Source organism: Leishmania major, chromosome 32 (genome assembly GCF_000002725.2).
Source record: "Leishmania major strain Friedlin complete genome, chromosome 32".
NCBI lineage: Eukaryota > Euglenozoa > Kinetoplastea > Trypanosomatida > Trypanosomatidae > Leishmania > Leishmania major.
This window is the reverse complement of record NC_007273.2, coordinates 438,738-456,688: the sequence shown is the minus strand read 5'-3', so window position 1 is coordinate 456,688 and position 17,951 is coordinate 438,738. Positions and strand designations below refer to the sequence as shown.

General features: G+C 61.1%; 4 protein-coding genes across 4 annotated transcripts; all 4 read right to left on the bottom strand.

The window, feature by feature from the left end:
• Positions 1-4,221: 4,221 nt before the first annotated feature.
• LMJF_32_1150 (conserved hypothetical protein) lies at positions 4,222-5,139 on the bottom strand (the record flags this gene model as incomplete). Its single annotated transcript, XM_001685379.1, has 1 exon — positions 4,222-5,139. The coding sequence occupies one exon, from the start codon at positions 5,137-5,139 to the stop codon at positions 4,222-4,224; it is 918 nt and encodes a 305-aa protein (XP_001685431.1).
• Positions 5,140-6,685: 1,546 nt separating this feature from the next.
• LMJF_32_1140 (conserved hypothetical protein) lies at positions 6,686-8,740 on the bottom strand (the record flags this gene model as incomplete). The annotated part of the gene is made up of 1 exon (XM_001685378.1): positions 6,686-8,740. One exon carries the CDS (start codon positions 8,738-8,740, stop codon positions 6,686-6,688), a length of 2,055 nt encoding a protein of 684 aa, XP_001685430.1.
• A 1,398-nt stretch (positions 8,741-10,138) lies between these two features.
• LMJF_32_1130 (conserved hypothetical protein) lies at positions 10,139-14,962 on the bottom strand (the record flags this gene model as incomplete). Its single annotated transcript, XM_001685377.1, has 1 exon — positions 10,139-14,962. The coding sequence occupies one exon, from the start codon at positions 14,960-14,962 to the stop codon at positions 10,139-10,141; it is 4,824 nt and encodes a 1,607-aa protein (XP_001685429.1).
• Positions 14,963-16,376: 1,414 nt separating this feature from the next.
• Positions 16,377-17,390, bottom strand: LMJF_32_1120 (mitochondrial carrier protein-like protein; the record flags this gene model as incomplete). The annotated part of the gene is made up of 1 exon (XM_001685376.1): positions 16,377-17,390. One exon carries the CDS (start codon positions 17,388-17,390, stop codon positions 16,377-16,379), a length of 1,014 nt encoding a protein of 337 aa, XP_001685428.1.
• Between the last annotated feature and the right edge of the window lie 561 nt (positions 17,391-17,951).

Genomic DNA, 17,951 nt, shown 5'->3' with positions numbered 1-17,951 from the left:
AGGACAGAGAACGCGCGAGAGCAGTGAAACACGCGCGAGACAAACCCAGATTTTTCCTCTTGTTAGTCGTTCGTTTGTTTTTGTCACGTTTCCACCTCTCGGCCGCCTTCCGTGCGCATGAACTTCAGCCTCTGATATTACCAGGGACACGGAGACGAAAAGGGCTGGCCGTGTGTGCTCCGTGTCTGTGTAAGAGGGTGTCAGTTCAGCGGAAAGAGAGGTGGGTAAGGCTTAAAGGACGGTGTTGGTTAACGGCCTAGATACGTACAGCAACAGTGATGTGCGCACAGTTGGGAGGGGAGAGAGGTCCACCGAAGCGATACCCAAACACGCGCACGCACGCACTAGACGCCTCAGATGACAAGCCACGTTCCGCGTCAGAGGCGGAGGCCGAGGACGGCGAGTGAGGCGCAGGAAAGAAAGCGAGGAACAGAGACTCACTCGAGGACAGCTTCACCCGCGGCGAGCCTGACCAGGGCCCGTACAGAGAGTGGTACAGGCACAATGCAATCGAAAGGGGTGCCGTGAACCGGGGGCAGTGGTATAGGAACAGACAGACAGAGGCACAAGAGAAATCGCTCGCAAGCCAAAAAGTACTCCGCGCAGTTCACAGACTCGTGTGTGTGTGTGTGTGTGTCTGTGTGTGTGTGTGTGTGTGTGTGTGTGTGTGTGTCAACAGCAGAGAGGCACGGGAGGCGACAACTATGCACCAACGAAGCTGCAGTCGCAAGGGGTACGGGTAGGCGCAACCTGCAGACGGTTTGGACGGGTGTGTAGAAGCGAAATCCGGTGGCACCGGAAAGACGAAAGGCGACAAGGGGGAATTTGAAGACTCTTGCAATGGAGGTGCGCCCGACGCAGGCAAACAGAGAGAAAGAGGATGGAGACGATGGGGAGAATAAGGCATGCCACAGATGAAGTAGTGGTCTGCTTGTGTGGAAGCGTGCGTGAAGAGAGAGAGCGAGAGCGAGCGAGAAAAGCGTACATTCGACTAGGGCAGTCGTGTCGTGCGTGCCGGACGATGGGAGTGCGCACAACAACCCTCTCAGCTCGCACCGTCCATCAATGTCGAGAGTGGCAATGAGGACACGAACGGCAAAGGCTTGGTGGATGCACATACGTGAGCTACAGAGCCAGCCCCCTTGCTGTGCAGGCATGGTTTTCTTTTCTCTTACCACTGGCTTGCGTCGGGGGATTAGGGCAGCGAGAACTCGACTCGTCTCTTCGCCCAATCCGCAGTTCCAGCACACACTCTCTCGCGGCGGCCCGCCCACCGCATCCGTATTCGATGATGACCATGTGCATTGGAAGCGAGGAAACAACCTGGAGAGGAGAGCAGGAAGAGGGCGAGAGGTGGTGGTGCGTGAGGGGGGAGGGAACCACCACCCGCGGCACACCCTTCCATGCACATTGACTCCCCTACGTGTGTCTATGTCAGGGGCACGACACATCGGCCGGTACGTACCCCATGTCAGCACAAACACACCGACGTCTCCGCTGCACAACGCAGCAGTTATCATCATGGTCAATGTACAAACCGGCATACCCCCCAAAACGCCCCCGAAAGCTCGTGCCCTCGCACCTTCTCCTTCGATTCGCTTTTTTCCGTACCCATTCTGCGTTCAAGTCCGGAGGCAGGGAGGACCAGCAATCGACAGCTACTTTTAGCGCGCACTGGCTTCCCACCAAACGCGCGCACACTGCGGACACCCGCTCCTCCACAAGCGAGACGTCAGCCGCACGAATATTAAAAAAAACGCGCTGTCACGTCACATCTCGATAGGAGAGCCTTAACAACTCCGTAGCAGTAGCCCAGATAACCCAAAAGAAGGGCACACGTGAGAGAATCTGACAGGCTGCCGAACGATACGTGGGGAGGGAGGGTGAGGGAGGGGATGACATGTAGAGACTAAGCCTGTGCCTCTCCGTATAGCTCTCCGGCTTTTTCGTCTCGTTCCTCAATGCATCGGTTTTTTCTGATGGGCAACACCTCTGTGCGTCGCATCTCAGCGTTTCGTACCGCTGCTCGTTCTGGAAAAGCCAGGCAGCACCCTTCCCCGCTAGCCCTTGCCCCTGCCGAGCCACCTGTGGTTAGGAGAGGGTGAAGCCAGAGCCGCTTTACTGCTAACGGGTGTCGGCGGCGCCCGGTCCTGGGCGGCGCTGCGTCGGAGCGGCCCGAGACGGTGCGAGCACGCTTGTGCCACCTATATGGTGGGCGAAGTGCCAACGTGACTCGGGCGCATCCCGCCCCACGGTCCTCACACGGTCTACCGGTGCGGGGAGCCTGAGTGTGACCGCGAGAGAGGTGCGCCAGGTGGCGACCGGCATGGCGGGAGCCGCGGGTGTGAGGCAGCCTGCGGAGCGGAGGTGGGGATGGTGAGCCGAGGTCGGCGCAGAGGCCGCGTGCTCAGCTCGCTGAGCCGGTGCGTTGCTGTCACGCGCGTCCATGGTTGCGTCGGCACATACGCGATCGCGTCTGTGACAGACCGGTGGGTAGCGTGGCGTGCGACTCACGTGTTATGGCAGCGAAGTGGACTGCTGAAGAAAAAGGAGCAGTCAGTTGTTGCAGAAAAAAAGGGCTGTGGACGGCACGCCTTGACACGCCTACTCTGCCTGTCATTCAACCGCTATGTCAGCACACCATCGCCGCACATAGCAACAACTACGAGCACTTTGTTCTGTTAATGCACACATACCGCGTTTCCGGAGGTAGGAGCAGGGAAGGGGGAGGGACTATTTAAAGAATGTGTCATTTCCCCACAAACGGGTCAGCAACAACCATGCACACACACACACACACACACACACACACACAAGCGGAGCTCAACCACGTCCACTGCACCTTGGCTCAGTCCTGCTTCACCAGGAAAAGCAGCCCTGCCGTCTAATCGAGGTCATGCGCCTAACAAGAGGTTCTCGTCCCTTCTTTGCATACGTGATGCGCACCAGGCGTCAGACGGAGACTTGGGTGCATCGCACGCCTTCATCCAAGCCAGTTGCCTCCAGGGTCCTGCTCGAGGGCGGAAAGTGTCGGCGTCTGCCGTGCGGGGAATAGGGGCTGGGCAGAGGCGCGTGCCGGATGAACTCCAGGAGGCACTTCGCAAGCTGCAGACCAGGGCGCTCGGGGAGCCTGCACACCCTGCTGGAATGCCACGCATCCCCCCCACTCGACTCACTTCACGCTGCTGCGTTCCAGAACACCGTGAGGCGACTCTTCAGAATGGGTAGTGGGGCCTCCACTTGTTCATGTATCCGCTTGTGTGGGCACGGACATGCAAGCGCCGTGCTTCTTTTCACTTGCCATGACGGACTGCTGATAACGCGGCAGACCAGACGCCTTGGCAGGCTCGTGGTGGCGGTGGAATGCGTCTTGTGGAGAGTGAAGACTTGCAGCGACGATTCGTTAGGGAACCGGGAAAATCAACACCACTTGGCGTCGTTCACACAACTGCAACGGAACTGCACACATTGTAGCCCAAGTACAGGCTAAGGTCGAGATCACCACAGCGCAGCAAAGGCAGAAAAGCTGTACCTGAAGGCGTATCATTGTTGAATCCGTGGCAATAGTCCGAGTCACCTGATGCAAGAGTGATCATCATCACCGCACGCCTATTTGGCACAGCACCAGCACCCGCCTCCCCGCCGACACCACGAAACTGCGGCCGTAACCGAGGGCGGGTTGCAGGCTGCTCAACTTCTTCACAGAAGTCGCCCGAGACCCTGACGCCACGGTGAAGTGGCCCACAGGATCAGAAAATGTGGAAAAGAACAGCGACAGGCAAAAAAAAACGAAAAGAATGACAACAACAACAAAAAAGATATGCTGAGGGCAGAAAACGCGCACCACATTACACACGTCCGCACACCAGAGAATAACCGGAGGCGAGGCGGCAAACGAAGGGAACACGGACAAGGGAGAGAGAGCGCCGCCCCTATGCGAGAGAAAATAACAGCCAAGAAGAACGGGTGCCGCAAACACACACAAAAAAGGAAGGCGCAGGTCTTGAGCGATCAGACCCGGCTGGATTCCACCGCACACACAAACACACACACGCTTGCCCTCCCGGGGGCTCACCTATCCGCCTCACAGGCGGCGTAAAGAGAAAAGGAGAGCAACAGACAAGGGAAAACTGGAAACAGGAAAGCCCGCACGTACACACATGCACAAAAGACAACAGAAAAAAAAACGAAGCGACTGTGCCAGTGAACACCCTCTGTCGATTATGCCTCCGAGTTCACGGTATTTAGGGCTGCTGCCTCCACCACCTCGTCCACGGTAAACAGAGGAGCGAGCGAGGTCTCGAAAAACTGAGCCAGCTTGGCCTCATCGCAGTAGGCCGTGTCCATGTCCCCGTTCGCAATGCGCAGCGGCGGGAAGGAAGGGAGCTGCTTCTTCAGCCATACGAGTTCTTTGGGCGATAGGGAAGCGATCAAGAAAGTGCCGACGCACTTCCACACATGCTCGTGCAGTGTGCGAGTTGCGCTGCGCGCACCCGCGTCCAGCTCGCCCTCCGTAGCCGTCAACCCGTCATCTGTGCACATTTCCGTTTCAGTTCCACAACTACCCGCTGAAGCGGCGGACTTTGCGTCGTCGCAGTGCACGGCATTCAGCTGATTGACAGACGCATTACCGCAGTGCTGGCCAAAGCGCACTCGGGTGAGTACAAACGTCTCGAGTTTCTTCGTGTCTGCCGCCAGCGTGGGGTCCAGCAGGGGGCACTTGAGGCGAAACGCGTTCAGAAACGGCTCTGACGAATGACACTCTGGCGGCTGAGCGAGCTGCACCTTGCATTGCACTGTCGCCAACTGGGAGGCGAGGTCCACGGCAACCCACTCGCACACAAGACGGTGAACGTCATCGGCGGCCGTGGAGGAGTGCGGCGCCCGGTGAACAAAGAAGGAAACATAGCCAAACTTCTTCTCCAGTGGTTCCTTGTACACGTGCAGTTGGTGCGGGACAACGCGGCAATCGGCGCTTGTGAGCCGCTGCACTATATTTGAGTCCTTGCAGGGTACCACCTGCGCCGCGATTTCCCGCACAGGGAGATCAAACAAAATGTCGTACAACACACAGTGGTAGTAGTGGTGACAGGTGGACCGTTCCAGCACCAAAGAGTGCTGGTGCGACGGTGCAGCCATGATGGACAGGTAGACGTGCGTGTGTCCGTGCGTGTGCGTGTTTGAGCGCCGAATACCGCTTCTTTGCGAGGATTCCGCAACCGGAACAACTACAGGGAGAGGGACACAACAGAGTAGAAGCCGGTGAAAGCAGAGGCGAGGGGGTTTCTGGAGGAGGTCGATGGAGTTCACGGCAGCTGCGGCAAGAAGGAATTTGAGTGGCGAAAACGATCAAACATGGGCTAATAAGCAACAGAGGAGCAGGAAGAAGATGACGCAGGCAGAGGGAGAGATGAAGGGGAGAAGGGAAGGGGATAATACAGCCGGCAAGGAAACGTACAAGAGACACTAGCTTTTAAGTCGCCGCTGCGGCGAAAGTTTGGCAAACCGGAGGCGTCGGTAGAAGACGCCGATGTGAGCGGCGGGTCGGGAGTGGGAAAGAGCCCAAGGAGAGTCAACCAAAGTCGCCTTCTGACTGTGCCGTATGATGAACGATAGTCAAGGAGAGCGTTACCGCCAGTGCTCTTGTCAGACCTCGTACGAATTGGTTTGTGCACGCGCGTGGGCGCGAGGAACGATAAACACTGCGGTTCACATGGCACGCAGTGCAACGAGGAAGAGGAGGAGGAAGAGGGAGGAGAGCAGGAAGCAGAGGTGAAGGGTGCATGTGGGGAGGGCGCGCACATGGACTCCGCATCCCTATTCCCCTTTTGGAGCTGCCATACACGACGCCTCGCGTACCGACCACAGACAAAGTTGTCTGTCCCGCGAGCACCGTTCGCCCACACGTCTCTGGGACTGTTTACATCCCTCGTGTACACACACAAACAAGAAGCCCTCACTGACAGACGCACCATCCCTGATATGGGATGCAGCACCCTCTTTTTTCTCCTGTCGCCCTTTAACGTTGCGCGCCACGAGCCCACTCCAGTGCAGTACTCGAGTCTCCTCCTGCCGCTCTTTCAGATCCTCCATTTCGCTGCCATAGCACGTGAGTCGCACGCCACGCTACCCACCGGTCTGTCACAGACGCGATCGTGTATGTGCCGACGCAACCATGGACGCGCGTGACAGCAACGCACCGGCTCAGCGAGCTGAGCACGCGGCCTCTGCGCCGACCTCGGCTCACCATCCCCACCTCCGCTCCGCAGGCTGCCTCACACCCGCGGCTCCCGCCATGCCGGTCGCCACCTGGCGCACCTCTCTCGCGGTCACACTCAGGCTCCCCGCACCGGTAGACCGTGTGAGGACCGTGGGGCGGGATGCGCCCGAGTCACGTTGGCACTTCGCCCACCATATAGGTGGCACAAGCGTGCTCGCACCGTCTCGGGCCGCTCCGACGCAGCGCCGCCCAGGACCGGGCGCCGCCGACACCCGTTAGCAGTAAAGCGGCTCTGGCTTCACCCTCTCCTAACCACAGGTGGCTCGGCAGGGGCAAGGGCTAGCGGGGAAGGGTGCTGCCTGGCTTTTCCAGAACGAGCAGCGGTACGAAACGCTGAGATGCGACGCACAGAGGTGTTGCCCATCAGGAAAATGTATTGGAGTCACTCCGCCTTCTAGGCGCACCTCACGATTGCCACCGATTCGACCTGGACCGCGCCCTTGTCCACGCATTAACGACGTTGACCGTTCCCGTGAATGAATGAACGTCGCTACCGTTGCGGCGCAGCTCTTCGTAGAGACGGAGGAGAAAACTCGAGGCACCATCGGAATTGCCGGAGCGCTCGGCAGCCAGCACCGCCTGCGGTGGGTGACTGCGAGCCTCCAAGAGGAGCACCTCGTACACGCGGGCGGTGCCGTGAACACCAGTGGCAATCATTTCCTCGTATAGTGCCCACATCACTTCCCATTGGTGCACGTAGCGTGCGCGTTGGATGAGTAGCTCATATGTCTTTCCATTTGGCCAGGTAGACCATCGAGGAGCAAGAATGGTGACTGAACCGGGCGAGGCGCCGCCGGCGGCGGACGCGGACGGTGGCACACCTTCCCCTGCTTCACTAAGCCGCTCCGGCCACTCCGTTTCGGTGACCACAGCGTTGCCTCGAAGCTGCACGAGCACCGTATTGAATTGGCACCAGTGCGACTTGGCGCGAAGAAGGTAAAGCAGCTCATTGAACACATCCGCCGTGCGGTGTGCCGAGTGACACGCCGCGAACCATGCCATGCCAGCCTCAATGCGCTCCTGTCTGTACGCTTCGTAGGAAGTCTTGGTCCCGGAAAGATCAACCGAGTTGCTTGTGGGGCCAGACGCCTGGCCCTCCGTCACTGTGCCTCCACCTTCCCCCACGTTCGTGTGCTGCTGCGAGCTAACCCCGCCGGGTAGGTGCGCTTCCAGCTCTTTGGCTGTGTGTCCCGGCAGCACATATTGGGGGTTGTGCAGTGCGGCGATGAGGCTCGCGTATGTGACGGCCTCTTTCTCAATGTTCAGGTGCTCCATCATGCGCAGAATGCGTTCGGTCGCCTCAGAACTGCGTGCACGGCGAAGCAGTCCATTGAAGTCGCCCACCACGACCGCAGCTTCCTCTAAGCGGGTGACAACTGCCGCGTCCGCTCCGTTGTCGGGCGTGGCACCGGCGTCAGCGGTGGTATGTCTGCCGTCATAGCCCTGGTCGGCGCGCTTCAGCGCCTCGGCGATTCGGATGCCCTCGGCGGTGCGACGGTTCAGGCCCGCCAACTGAAATTTCCGCGCTGCAGCGGCCTTCTCCAGCTCCTTCACGAGCTCACGCAGAATCCCCTTCTGATGCGACGTCGTCTCTGACAAAGGGCGGCCAGGGGGCGCGACTGTGGCTATCACACGCTCGACAGGGTGCGACGTGCGGCGCAGCAGCGCCATCATCGCGTTCACCGTGCGCTCTTCCATCTGATACTCCACGAACCCGGAGTGCTGCATCACGGACCAGACCCTCTCCACCTCCTCCACGTGCCCCGCCTCCAGCAGACACTTCCACAGCAGGTAGTAGTGCTGACCGGTCCACCGCATGATACCGCGCATGTTCTTGACATTCGTCGCGCGCGAGAAATGCGTCGCCCGATCTCGGGGCTGTCTCGGAGGAAGGGCTGCCAGCATCTTGCGTATCGCCACAAAGCACTCCGATTCGGCGGTGGAGTTCACCGATACACTGCGCGGGTCTGATGCAATAGCTGCTGCTGGAGCTCCGCTGGCGGTGACCACACCGGGTGCCATGCCGCCGGGGACCAGCACCTGTCGACATGCCTGGTCCACAGCACTCGTGAAAAGGTGAAGCGCTCGCGCCCACTGTCCGTCGGCCGCGCAGTCCTTGAGCATGTCCTGCAGAGAGTAGCGGGCAGCCGCCCCATTGCGCCGAAAAGGGCGCAATGGAAGTTGCGCCTGCTGCTGCCCTTGCTGAGGTGGCGCTGGAGAGGCATCGTCACGAGAGCGCTGCGGTGATGGTGCAGAGTGAGACGCAGGTGCAAGCGCGTGACAGAACCGCTCCGACGATGACGCCAGCGCCGGCCCTGACGCTAGCGCAGACTGCTGCGGCACTGCGCTCGTGCCGGCCTGCTTCTCCAGCTCCTGCTCTCGTTGCTGAAACAAATGTCCGGCACCGCGCTCACGCGCCATCGCGGCGTGTGTCGCCCTTGCCACTGCCTCGAAGTCCATCGTGGCAAAGTTCAAGCCGAGGTCGAGAGAAGGAGGCGTATGGGATGCGCCAGATCCGCTGTTGGTGATGGGCGACGGTTGTGTCTGTGCCTGCTGCGGCTGCTCTGCTGTGGGCGACGGCGAGGGGCTGCTGCACCATCGGTAAATGTTGGCAGAAGCAGAAGATCCGACAGGGAGGCCCTGCAAACACCTGTTGAACGACTTTAGAAGAGGCATCGGTTTTGGTGCCCGTGTGCACCGGATATAGTAATGTGGAAAGCTCGGCAAACAAAACGTGTTGGCGGTGGGCAGTCGGCGCTCATGCTGTCGCCCATACAGACACAGAGAATGAGAGGGAGAAGGACGACTCACCGTTGGCGTGAGGGAGCGGGCCACAACAATGAAGGGATAAAGGCTGCTGCAGGGAGGTGAGAGAGAGCGCCGTGAAAAAATGGGGAGCAGTGGTGTCATGCAGCGGCATGTGCGTGCCGATGGGCAAGCGCCCTGAGAGAGAAGCGCCAGACCGCACCCCGCGGCACCGCACCATACTCTTGGACGTCTGTGCGCCTCTGTCTACGAGCGGAGAAGAGGGGGGGGGGTAAGGGACAGAGCATGTGTGGTGGTGCGAAACGACTGTGACACACCCTACTGAAGGCGCGAGGACTCGTGGGGAAATGGTGGGTTTCAGCCAGCATCAAGAGCGCCCACCTCTGCGCACGAGACAAACGCCTCTTCCACTCTTGCCCATTGAGGAGGGGAGCCGAAATTCTAAGACGTATTCAAAACAGCGCTGTGCCCGCTCGTTGCCTTGCCGTTGTACGTGGGAGCCGCCTGTCGTGTTACTCTAAGAGAAGGGGTGGCCGGTAATGAAGAAAAGGGCAAAACGAACAAGACACACACACACACACACGCACACAACAACAACAGGAATGTCAGCATGCCAGCATGCCAGCTATTTGTGTCGTACTCCGCCCTCCCTGCGGTGCACGCGTTGCGCACCTGCGCGCGCGGGGGGGGGAGAGGGGGAAGAGGAGGAAAAGATCTAATGGGAGTGGAGACACAGCACACACAGAGAGGGAGAACGAGAGAGAAAGTAACACCTCATGCGCCGCCGGGAACGGAGACGCACGACACCCTCTTCCCTTGCATGGCCGTCACAAGCAACAGCGATAGCAAATCGAACACAGCGCGGACATGACAATCTGGTGCGATGCGGATGCACTTGATCGGCGGCGGCGGCAGCAGCAGGAGCGCGCACTACTGCAACATCAAGGGACTGCCACTAGAGGGAAGAAGGTGGCAACGCCACGTCGGCGTCATTCTCTGCGATGCGCGCGACACGGAACCTATTCCCATCGTCACGTTCAAGACCCGACCTGGGACCTGCTCTACTTGGCTGTCGCATGCATCCGCAGACCGCTACGCTTTGCCGTGCTTCGCACCGCGACGCGGCCGCCGCATCGACTTGGCCGTCACAAACTTCTTCACGGACTTCTTGCCACGCGTGGACTGCGTAGGCGTCTTGGCTGTTTTCCCTTTGGTCGTGGATGAGGGAGAGGGTCCGCTCTTTGGGGAGGGGGTCGGCGACTTCTTTGCCGCTTTCGTCGACTTGGTCGAGGCATTCGGAGAGGCCCCGCGAGGACCGCGCTGCCGCTTCGGCTTCGCCGGAGAAGGTTGCTGGAACAACGCCTTCTGGAGCTCGGCAGACAGACGCGTAGAAACCTTCAGCTGCCCGCGGCCGCCCACACGGGTCGGCGACGGCGTCTGCGGTGACAAGGTCACCTCCTCCGACGCATGCTTCGGCGACGCCTTCGCGCGCGCAACAGCGCTTCCACCGCCACGCGGGGACGCCGACTGCCTGCGGCTGCCGCGCAGCGCGGGAGATTCGGCGGGGGACACCCTCGCAGATGCCGGCGACTCGTCTCCGCCGGCGCGCTGCACGATTGTCTTCACCGTGGCGCTGGCGACGTCCTTCATGACAGCTCGATGTATGCGGCGACCGGCAGCTTTGCGCGCCTTGCTGGCACTGGAGGTGGCGATGCCCTCGAGGTACTGAATGTAGTAGTCGTCGTTGTGATAGACGCGCCGTGGCCGTTGCGAGACACGCTGAGAAATGGTCGACAGTAACCCGAGCGTCGAGTCCCCGTCGGAGACGCCACTGAGCCGCCCGTCCGATGAGCCAAGAGACGGCCGCAGACCATGCGAGTCGGCTGACGCCGCCGCTGCTGCAGTGGCTGCTGCCGCAACTTCCTCTGCTGTTTCTATACGGGCCACTTCCGCCACCACTTCGGCAGGTAGCATCTCCAGCAGCTCCTCCGCTTGGCTTTTACGCCCGCGTGTCGAGCTGCGAGGGGTCTGTGACACGTGCGAGGGGGGCGTTGCAACCACATGCAAAGATCTGCTGCCTGACAAGACGCCGTCATCCATCGTAAGCGCAATGCTTGCCGGCGTCGTTGCAGCCATCTGCCGGCTTGCAGCGAGTGGGGTCTGCGCGCTGCGGCTACGTTTGCGAGAGGAGGACGGAGATACACAACCCGCCGGCCCCTCGCGGTTTCTAGGGAGATCTATCGAAGAGTGTTCCGTGTACACAACACTGCCGCCTTGCGGGGACACTGTAATCGTGTGCGGCCGCAGCGGCTCGACAAGGTCCATCCAATCGTTCTGGGAATCCAGCAAACCAGCTTGCTGGTCCGGGTCCTTGTCGCGCTTCACGGCTGCGGCGTAGTGCGCTGGCGGCCGCGCGCCCGTCTGAAGCAGCGGTGCGCGCATGCCGCCATTCTGTGGAGGAAAGGTGCACGATGCGCCCCACGCCAGTGCCGGACTGCGCGAATGCTGGTGACCGTGCGACAGCTGCACCGGCTTCACCAGCGACACCTGCGACCGCAGCGAGACAGGACGTGGCAGCGGCGACTCGCAGTGCTCGCCGGTGAGGAACAGATCCTGCTGCAAGGGGCGCCGCGGCTGCGGCGTCGGCGCGCGGGGCACCTGCACCGGGCTAATGCTGGGGGGAGCGGCAGCGGGCATCGGTTTGTGCGGGTGCTGAAGGAGTGCCTGAGGTGCTGCGGTCGGATGCACCAAGATGAGACTGCTGCGACGCGCCATCGCCTCCTCTTCGGCGTCTTTGTCCGCTGCAGCGCTGCAGCTGCTTATCGCATTGGGTGGGTGATGCAGTGGTGCGCTGACAGCGACCTCTGCCTGCTCCATCGACGCCTCAGCGCGCGGGGTGTCCTCCTCCGCCAGCGGCGTCGTTGATACCGGTAACGGGGATCGTAGCTCACACACTTGCACCGGCGGTGGCGTGCGAGTGCGACAGCGCCCCTCCGAGATGGCGGCCACCTCACGCTGCAGATCATAGAACTGTGGTGGCACGTGCGCGCACTCGCGCCCGCGGATGGTCGACTCAGGGCTCCCAAGATCCCTCGTCGTTGCCTCTACGTTCTCCAAAGCCGGCGTCGGAGGGACGCTCACGCAATCAAAAAACATCGCCGACGCCACGGCGAACTCCGAAGGCACTGGCGATACCACAGAGGCCAGGGCAGCCACTTCGGGAGAGGGCGCAGGGATCCTGCTCATGTCCTCCGGGGCGGCTGCCTCTGCCACCTCCATAGGAGAGACGACGCTGTCGCATAGCCGTGTGGCGTTCGGCTCCTCTGGCGAGATGTCAGCCACTTGCGGCGCGCGCGAGGATCGGGAATGGTATCGCTGGTCGCGCTCGAGGGTATCCAGCGTGATGTCGACATTCTCCGCTGTCACCACCGGCGACGCCGACGAGTTCCACAGGTCCGCGCCGCTTGCGGTGTTTGCGATTCCCTTCGGCGTCTCTGCCCACGGCCGAATCGGAGCTGGAGCGTCGGAGCGGGCCGCCTGCTGCTGTTCCCTCATGAGCTTCTGCATGCTGTCCTTCACATTTTGCGGCGTCAGCGTTGGTGACTGGTAGGAGCTACAGCTGGGGCTTGTCGCCGCCGCGGCGGAGGAGCCCCCGGGCCCACTGGTGGTATCAAGGGCGCCAGAGCGCGTCCGTTTTTCCGCGGAGGCCTGCAGGCTCGCGATGACGTGCTCCGGCGTGGGTGTTGGTGAGGGAGTGCGAAGACCTGCGAGGCGTCCGGCGGCTTCTCCAGCCGTTGCATCGCCGGTGCCACTCCCCTCCGCCTCCGAGGGCCGCTCCGCTGGCTTACAGCGCTGACCGCCCTTGTCGACCGACACCTCTAGGCTGTCGAGAAGGTGGCTGGCACACAGCTGCGGAGATGCGCTTGTGGTGCGATCCGCATGCCCGTTCGAGTCCTCAGGCGTTGCGACGGAGACGTGGCGCTCCGGCGGGGTGGGTCGTCCGCAACGCCGCTTCTCGGCGGAGGCGACTACGCTCTGACCGTATTGCCTGTCCGACGGGACGGGCGACGGCGTGTGTGTGGGAGCGTGGGCCTCTAGTGTGGCTCGGAGGACGTCACTTCTGATGTACGCCTCATCCCCGTTGTCGGCATTCGTGCCGAGCATCTCTGGCACAGTCACGGTGTGCGAGTTGGTGTGCGACACATTCGCTTCCTCGCACGAGGACCGCTCCAAGGCCCCGCCGTCGTCTTCACGTGGCAGTTCGTGCGCGGCTGCTGCTGCTGCGCGGTCCTCTCCGCGGCGCCGCTGCCCTTCGCCGCAGCCTGCCATAATGCTGTTGATAATGTTTTCCGTGGTGGGCCACGGGGAAGCAGAGGAGGCGCCAGAGATGATGTGGCGTACGTCCCCGCCAGCAGGCTGCGAGGAGAGCGACGCAGGCGTCGGGCGGTCGCAGCACTTCTGCGTGGGCGCGCCAAAGTCTGTCATGGGCTCGTCAGAAGTGGGCACCGGCATCGGCGGCGGCGAGCCCGTGCGCGACGGCGTGGCGGTAGCACGGCGGGAGGGCCAGTTTTCTGGCGACGGCGTAGCTCGCTCGCAGCCGCATGGGCGCTTCTCCGCCGAGACCTGCACGCTGTGAATGAGGTCCTGCGCGGTGGGTACCGGGCTCGCTTTGTTACGATGCGGCGGCGACGAGGTCTGACGATGCGGCGATGCGTCGCCAGCGGTGAGAGAGAAACAGGTTGCATCATGCGGTGCGGCTATCTTGGTGTCGTGATGCTGTGTGCTGGTGTGCGTTTCACCGTCACGGAGAGTGGGCCGCGCTCCTTGCTGCAGGACATCACAGGCGTCTGCGCTGACACGTGCTTGTGGGAGCGGCACCGGGATCGGGGAGGGTGTGGGCCTCGTTTCTGCCTCGTCATCCAGCGCTAAAGGTACTTGCTGAGCGACGCCCTCTCCGGGCACGGATGCAGGGCAGCCAACGACGGGGGTAGCGGCATTAGAGGGCCGCGCCAACGGACGCGGTGTGCGGAACTCCCCAACGGCGAAACGCGCGGGTGTGCTGTGCTCCCCCTCGCTCGTTTGCTGAGCTCTCTTGGCGTCTGAAGCAACGACAGGCGAAATGGGGGTGAAGCGGGGTACAGGGAACGTGTTGGAGAAGGCCGCCATACCGGTCGTCTCGTCCTGCTCATCTACGAGCGCTTCCTGGGAGAGGGGTTTCGGCGTACTGGTGTGCCGCTCCACCGCTGCGTGTGCCGGCGTTGCGCCGTGCGTTGGCGTTTGAGAAGCCTTAGTTTGGGTTCTCTCAGCGGCAGTGGCCTGCCCAGCCCTCGTAGCATCGGGCGCCAATAGGTGCGCAGCGGCGTTCTTGCTCGACGCACAGTCGTGCTCCACCCGGCTCCGCTGCGACACTGGCGAGCGCGGCGACACTGTACGCGGTAAGGAGGGCTCCTTGTGAAGCCTGGTTATGATTGTATCCACTTGATCTGATGTGTTCACCTCGCGCGGACGTGGCGAAGGCGGAGGCGGCGTGTGGAAACTGGTGGCGGAGCGCGGGCGCGTCAGCCCCGCCGGGGTCGGTGACGGACGAAGCAGCGTGGAAAAGCACACCGGCGCGCGCTCCGCTGCCTTTTCGTTCTCGGAACGGCCCCAGTTCAGCTCGCGGTGAACGCCACTGCTTGGCGGCGGCGGCGGCGGCGCCGAATGCGAAGCGTGGCGCTCACACGCTGTCGACGGCAGTGCAGCCGACCGCCCGTGGCGCCCTGCGCCGCGTGGCGGTGTGTTCGTGCCAAACCGCATGGCCGGCGGCTTTGTGCTCTCGCGCTCCAGCATTTCTCGTCGCTTGCGCAGCGCCTCCTGCTGGTGCAGCAGCTGCGAAGTTGTCTGCTGCAAAAAGCGCGGCTTCTTGTCCTCTGCCATTGTCGCTTATTTTTTGTTTACGCAAGTTTGTGTGTGTGTGTGTGTGTGCGCGTGTGCGTGTGCGTGCTTGTACGTACTTGTGTGCTTGCCACCCCGTATTCGGTGGTGATGGTGAGCAGAAATCGAGTTGCTCGAGTGAAGGTTAGTCTAGTATATGCCAGCGAGCCTGTTTCCGTTGACGCGCGGTTTATGACGTGAATGACAAAAACCGCGGACAGGTCAGTCTCTCTCGCCAACGCCACTACACTCTGACGGAGAAGGCGAGGAGAGGGAGTGCATAAAACAAGGAATGGATGGGTACCGGACGGCTGCGGTGAAAGTGAGGTGTGGAAAGACGCCTCGTAATACAAGGTACACCACCCCGTAACAACAACAATAGACTTCTCTAACGGAGACTGACTTCACGAAAGGCGTGCGGCGATGTGGCGTATGTCAACGACAAGGCGTGGTGAATGAGAATGATGCACACACGCACGGGAAGGAGCCCGGTCTGCCACAACCTACGCGACGAGCAGAGAAGCAGCAAAGGTGACGGTGGGCAGAAAGGATAAAATGTTTCTGCCCTATTTGTAGGCAGGGGCGAAGAGGGGAGGGAGGAGGACGGTGAGAGAGGGCACCTGCTGCCACGTTCGTTCTGTGCAGACAGGGAAGCCAACGGTACACGCGCGACATCCCACACACCCAGACAAGTACACACGCACACAAACATAATGCGTCATTATCCCGCATACGTGCCAGGCGGAAAAAAAGGGGAAGCAGAGAAGGGGGTGTGATTCGCCATCAGAGAGCGACGACAACATCATCGACGCGACAACATGTCAAGCCAAGAAATTAGACTCAGGCCTGCTTGTCAGTGAGCGCGAAAAGCCGACATGGCGCGAGGTGTCGCTGAAGACGGGTCTCACGCGCACTGTGGTATGCATCAGGGAAAACCTTCTCCGAAAGGGCTCAGCCGCCATTCTCTGCTTCTCCACACGACCCGAGAAATTGGCCGTAATCCGCCAGCACACGCAACGGGCGTCGTCGCGTGTTTCTTGCACGATGGTCTTGAATTCAGGTACGACTCCTCACACCAGGCCTTCCCGGTATCCCCTCGCTTTCTCGTCGACAGCACATATGAGAGGTGACGGATCGAGTCCAACACCACTGTAGAACGAGCAGGCGATAGAAGAAGAGACGCAAGCGTCCACCTACCGCCGCGACCCCATGTCGTCGTTGTTCCCTCCCAGCTAGCTTCCACGGGCGTGCGACCCTCGGAAACGGGAGCACACAGAGATAGAGACCCACAGTAAGCGCCGGGGAGGGCAGAGCGGCGACGAAGCACGCAGAGAGCGACCGAAAAACGACGAGGCATTCGACATCTACGCGATAGTGGGCCGAGACACAGCGGAGGTGCAAACAGCGTAGAGAGCTCTCAGGGTGAGATGTGCTGCGCCGCCTTCAGAAAGTGCTCGTAGAAAACGAACATGAAGACAGAGCGAGGGACTGTCTGGCACATTGACGGCACGGTGCCGCGGTAGAAGGCGGCCAGTCCACCCTGATTCCACATCGCCCGGATGGACTGCAGAAAAGACCGGTATTGAAGCTCCCCTGTGCGCGCGCGGTGGTCCTGCAAGCGCGTCTTGACGACCAGCACCGGTTGACAAACGAGTGCCAGGACAACCTTTGTCACGGTGGAGCAAACGCACACGTCGAGCACGGACACCTCGCCCCTCCTGACACCTATGACGGCGGCCTTGATTGTGTCGTACAAAGGAAGGTTGAAGGCGTTCGGAACGGCAAGCACCATCTGAGCCGACACGCCGCGCCACAGCGAACGAACCCCGGTAGTCTGCACTGTGTTCAACAGCCCCCCGCGGAACGTGCGGAAGTTGCGCGGCACGTCTGCTGTCCGCGCGGAAGCTTCCTCCAGCTGCATGCGTGTTTTGAGGAGCCAAATGGGATTGCACACCACCGCCGAGGTGCAGCTGGCGACTATGGAAAAACCGAAGCGCTCAAGAAGGTTCTGCCACGTCGCCGCATAGCATGCGGCGGGCGACCCCGGCTCCGAGAACCTCGACCCACCGCTTCCACTGCGGTGAGCTTCACGGCGCTTCGCCTGCCACGCTTCGTACCAGGTCCACTGGCGTCGATAAAGGTACATGTAGACGCCCCATGCGCAAGCCGTGCCACACACAGACACGTGGCAGCCGCGAAAAAAGGCAGGCAGGCCGCCCTCCTCGCGGTAGATGAGCTGGAACGCCTTTACGATACTGCGATACGTTTGTCCGTTGTGTTCACGCGTGTGGGTGCCATCTTGCGAGGTGAACCGAATCCTTACCACATCTACCGGATAGAGCAGAATCGTGCTCGTGGCACCGCCCAGCTGCGATGCCACCGTGTGCTGCAGGGCGGTGGCCTTGGGCGCCGTGAACTCTTTCTCCGCCATGGCAAGGTCCAGGTACGCACGGAGATGGGCAGAGAGCTGATGACCTCTGGAGAGAGGCTTGCGCGTGGATCATCCCGTGCTGTACCTCTGCGACGGCGGAGCGCCGGAAGGCGACAGACAGAGGGGAAGCAGAGGAGGGGGAAGGTGTGGAAGGTGAGCAGAGACAAGGGAATGCCACACATAAAAAAAAACGTAAAAGAGGCGGCGCTCTCGCCACATACACAGTTGAGACATGGTCGCCGCCTCCGTGCCGTGCTAGCATGGCCGCATGGCGACACTGGTCCAACGTGTGGTGGCGCACAGCGCCACGCAGACCACAGAGCAGTGGGCACGGTGCTTGACGGCACCGATGAAAATTGCGTCTCACCCGGGCTGCTCACGGATTATGCCAGACCTAACCAGTGAAACACAGCCCGATTCAGCCGTTCTCATTGGCATTAACTTTTCCCTTGCCTAAATGTGATGATTTTTTTTCCATCCCCCTTGCTCCCTCCCTAGCACACACACGCACAAGTCCGCCCAAGGCTGCGCTTCGTGTGAAAACAGCGGTAGACAAGGGGG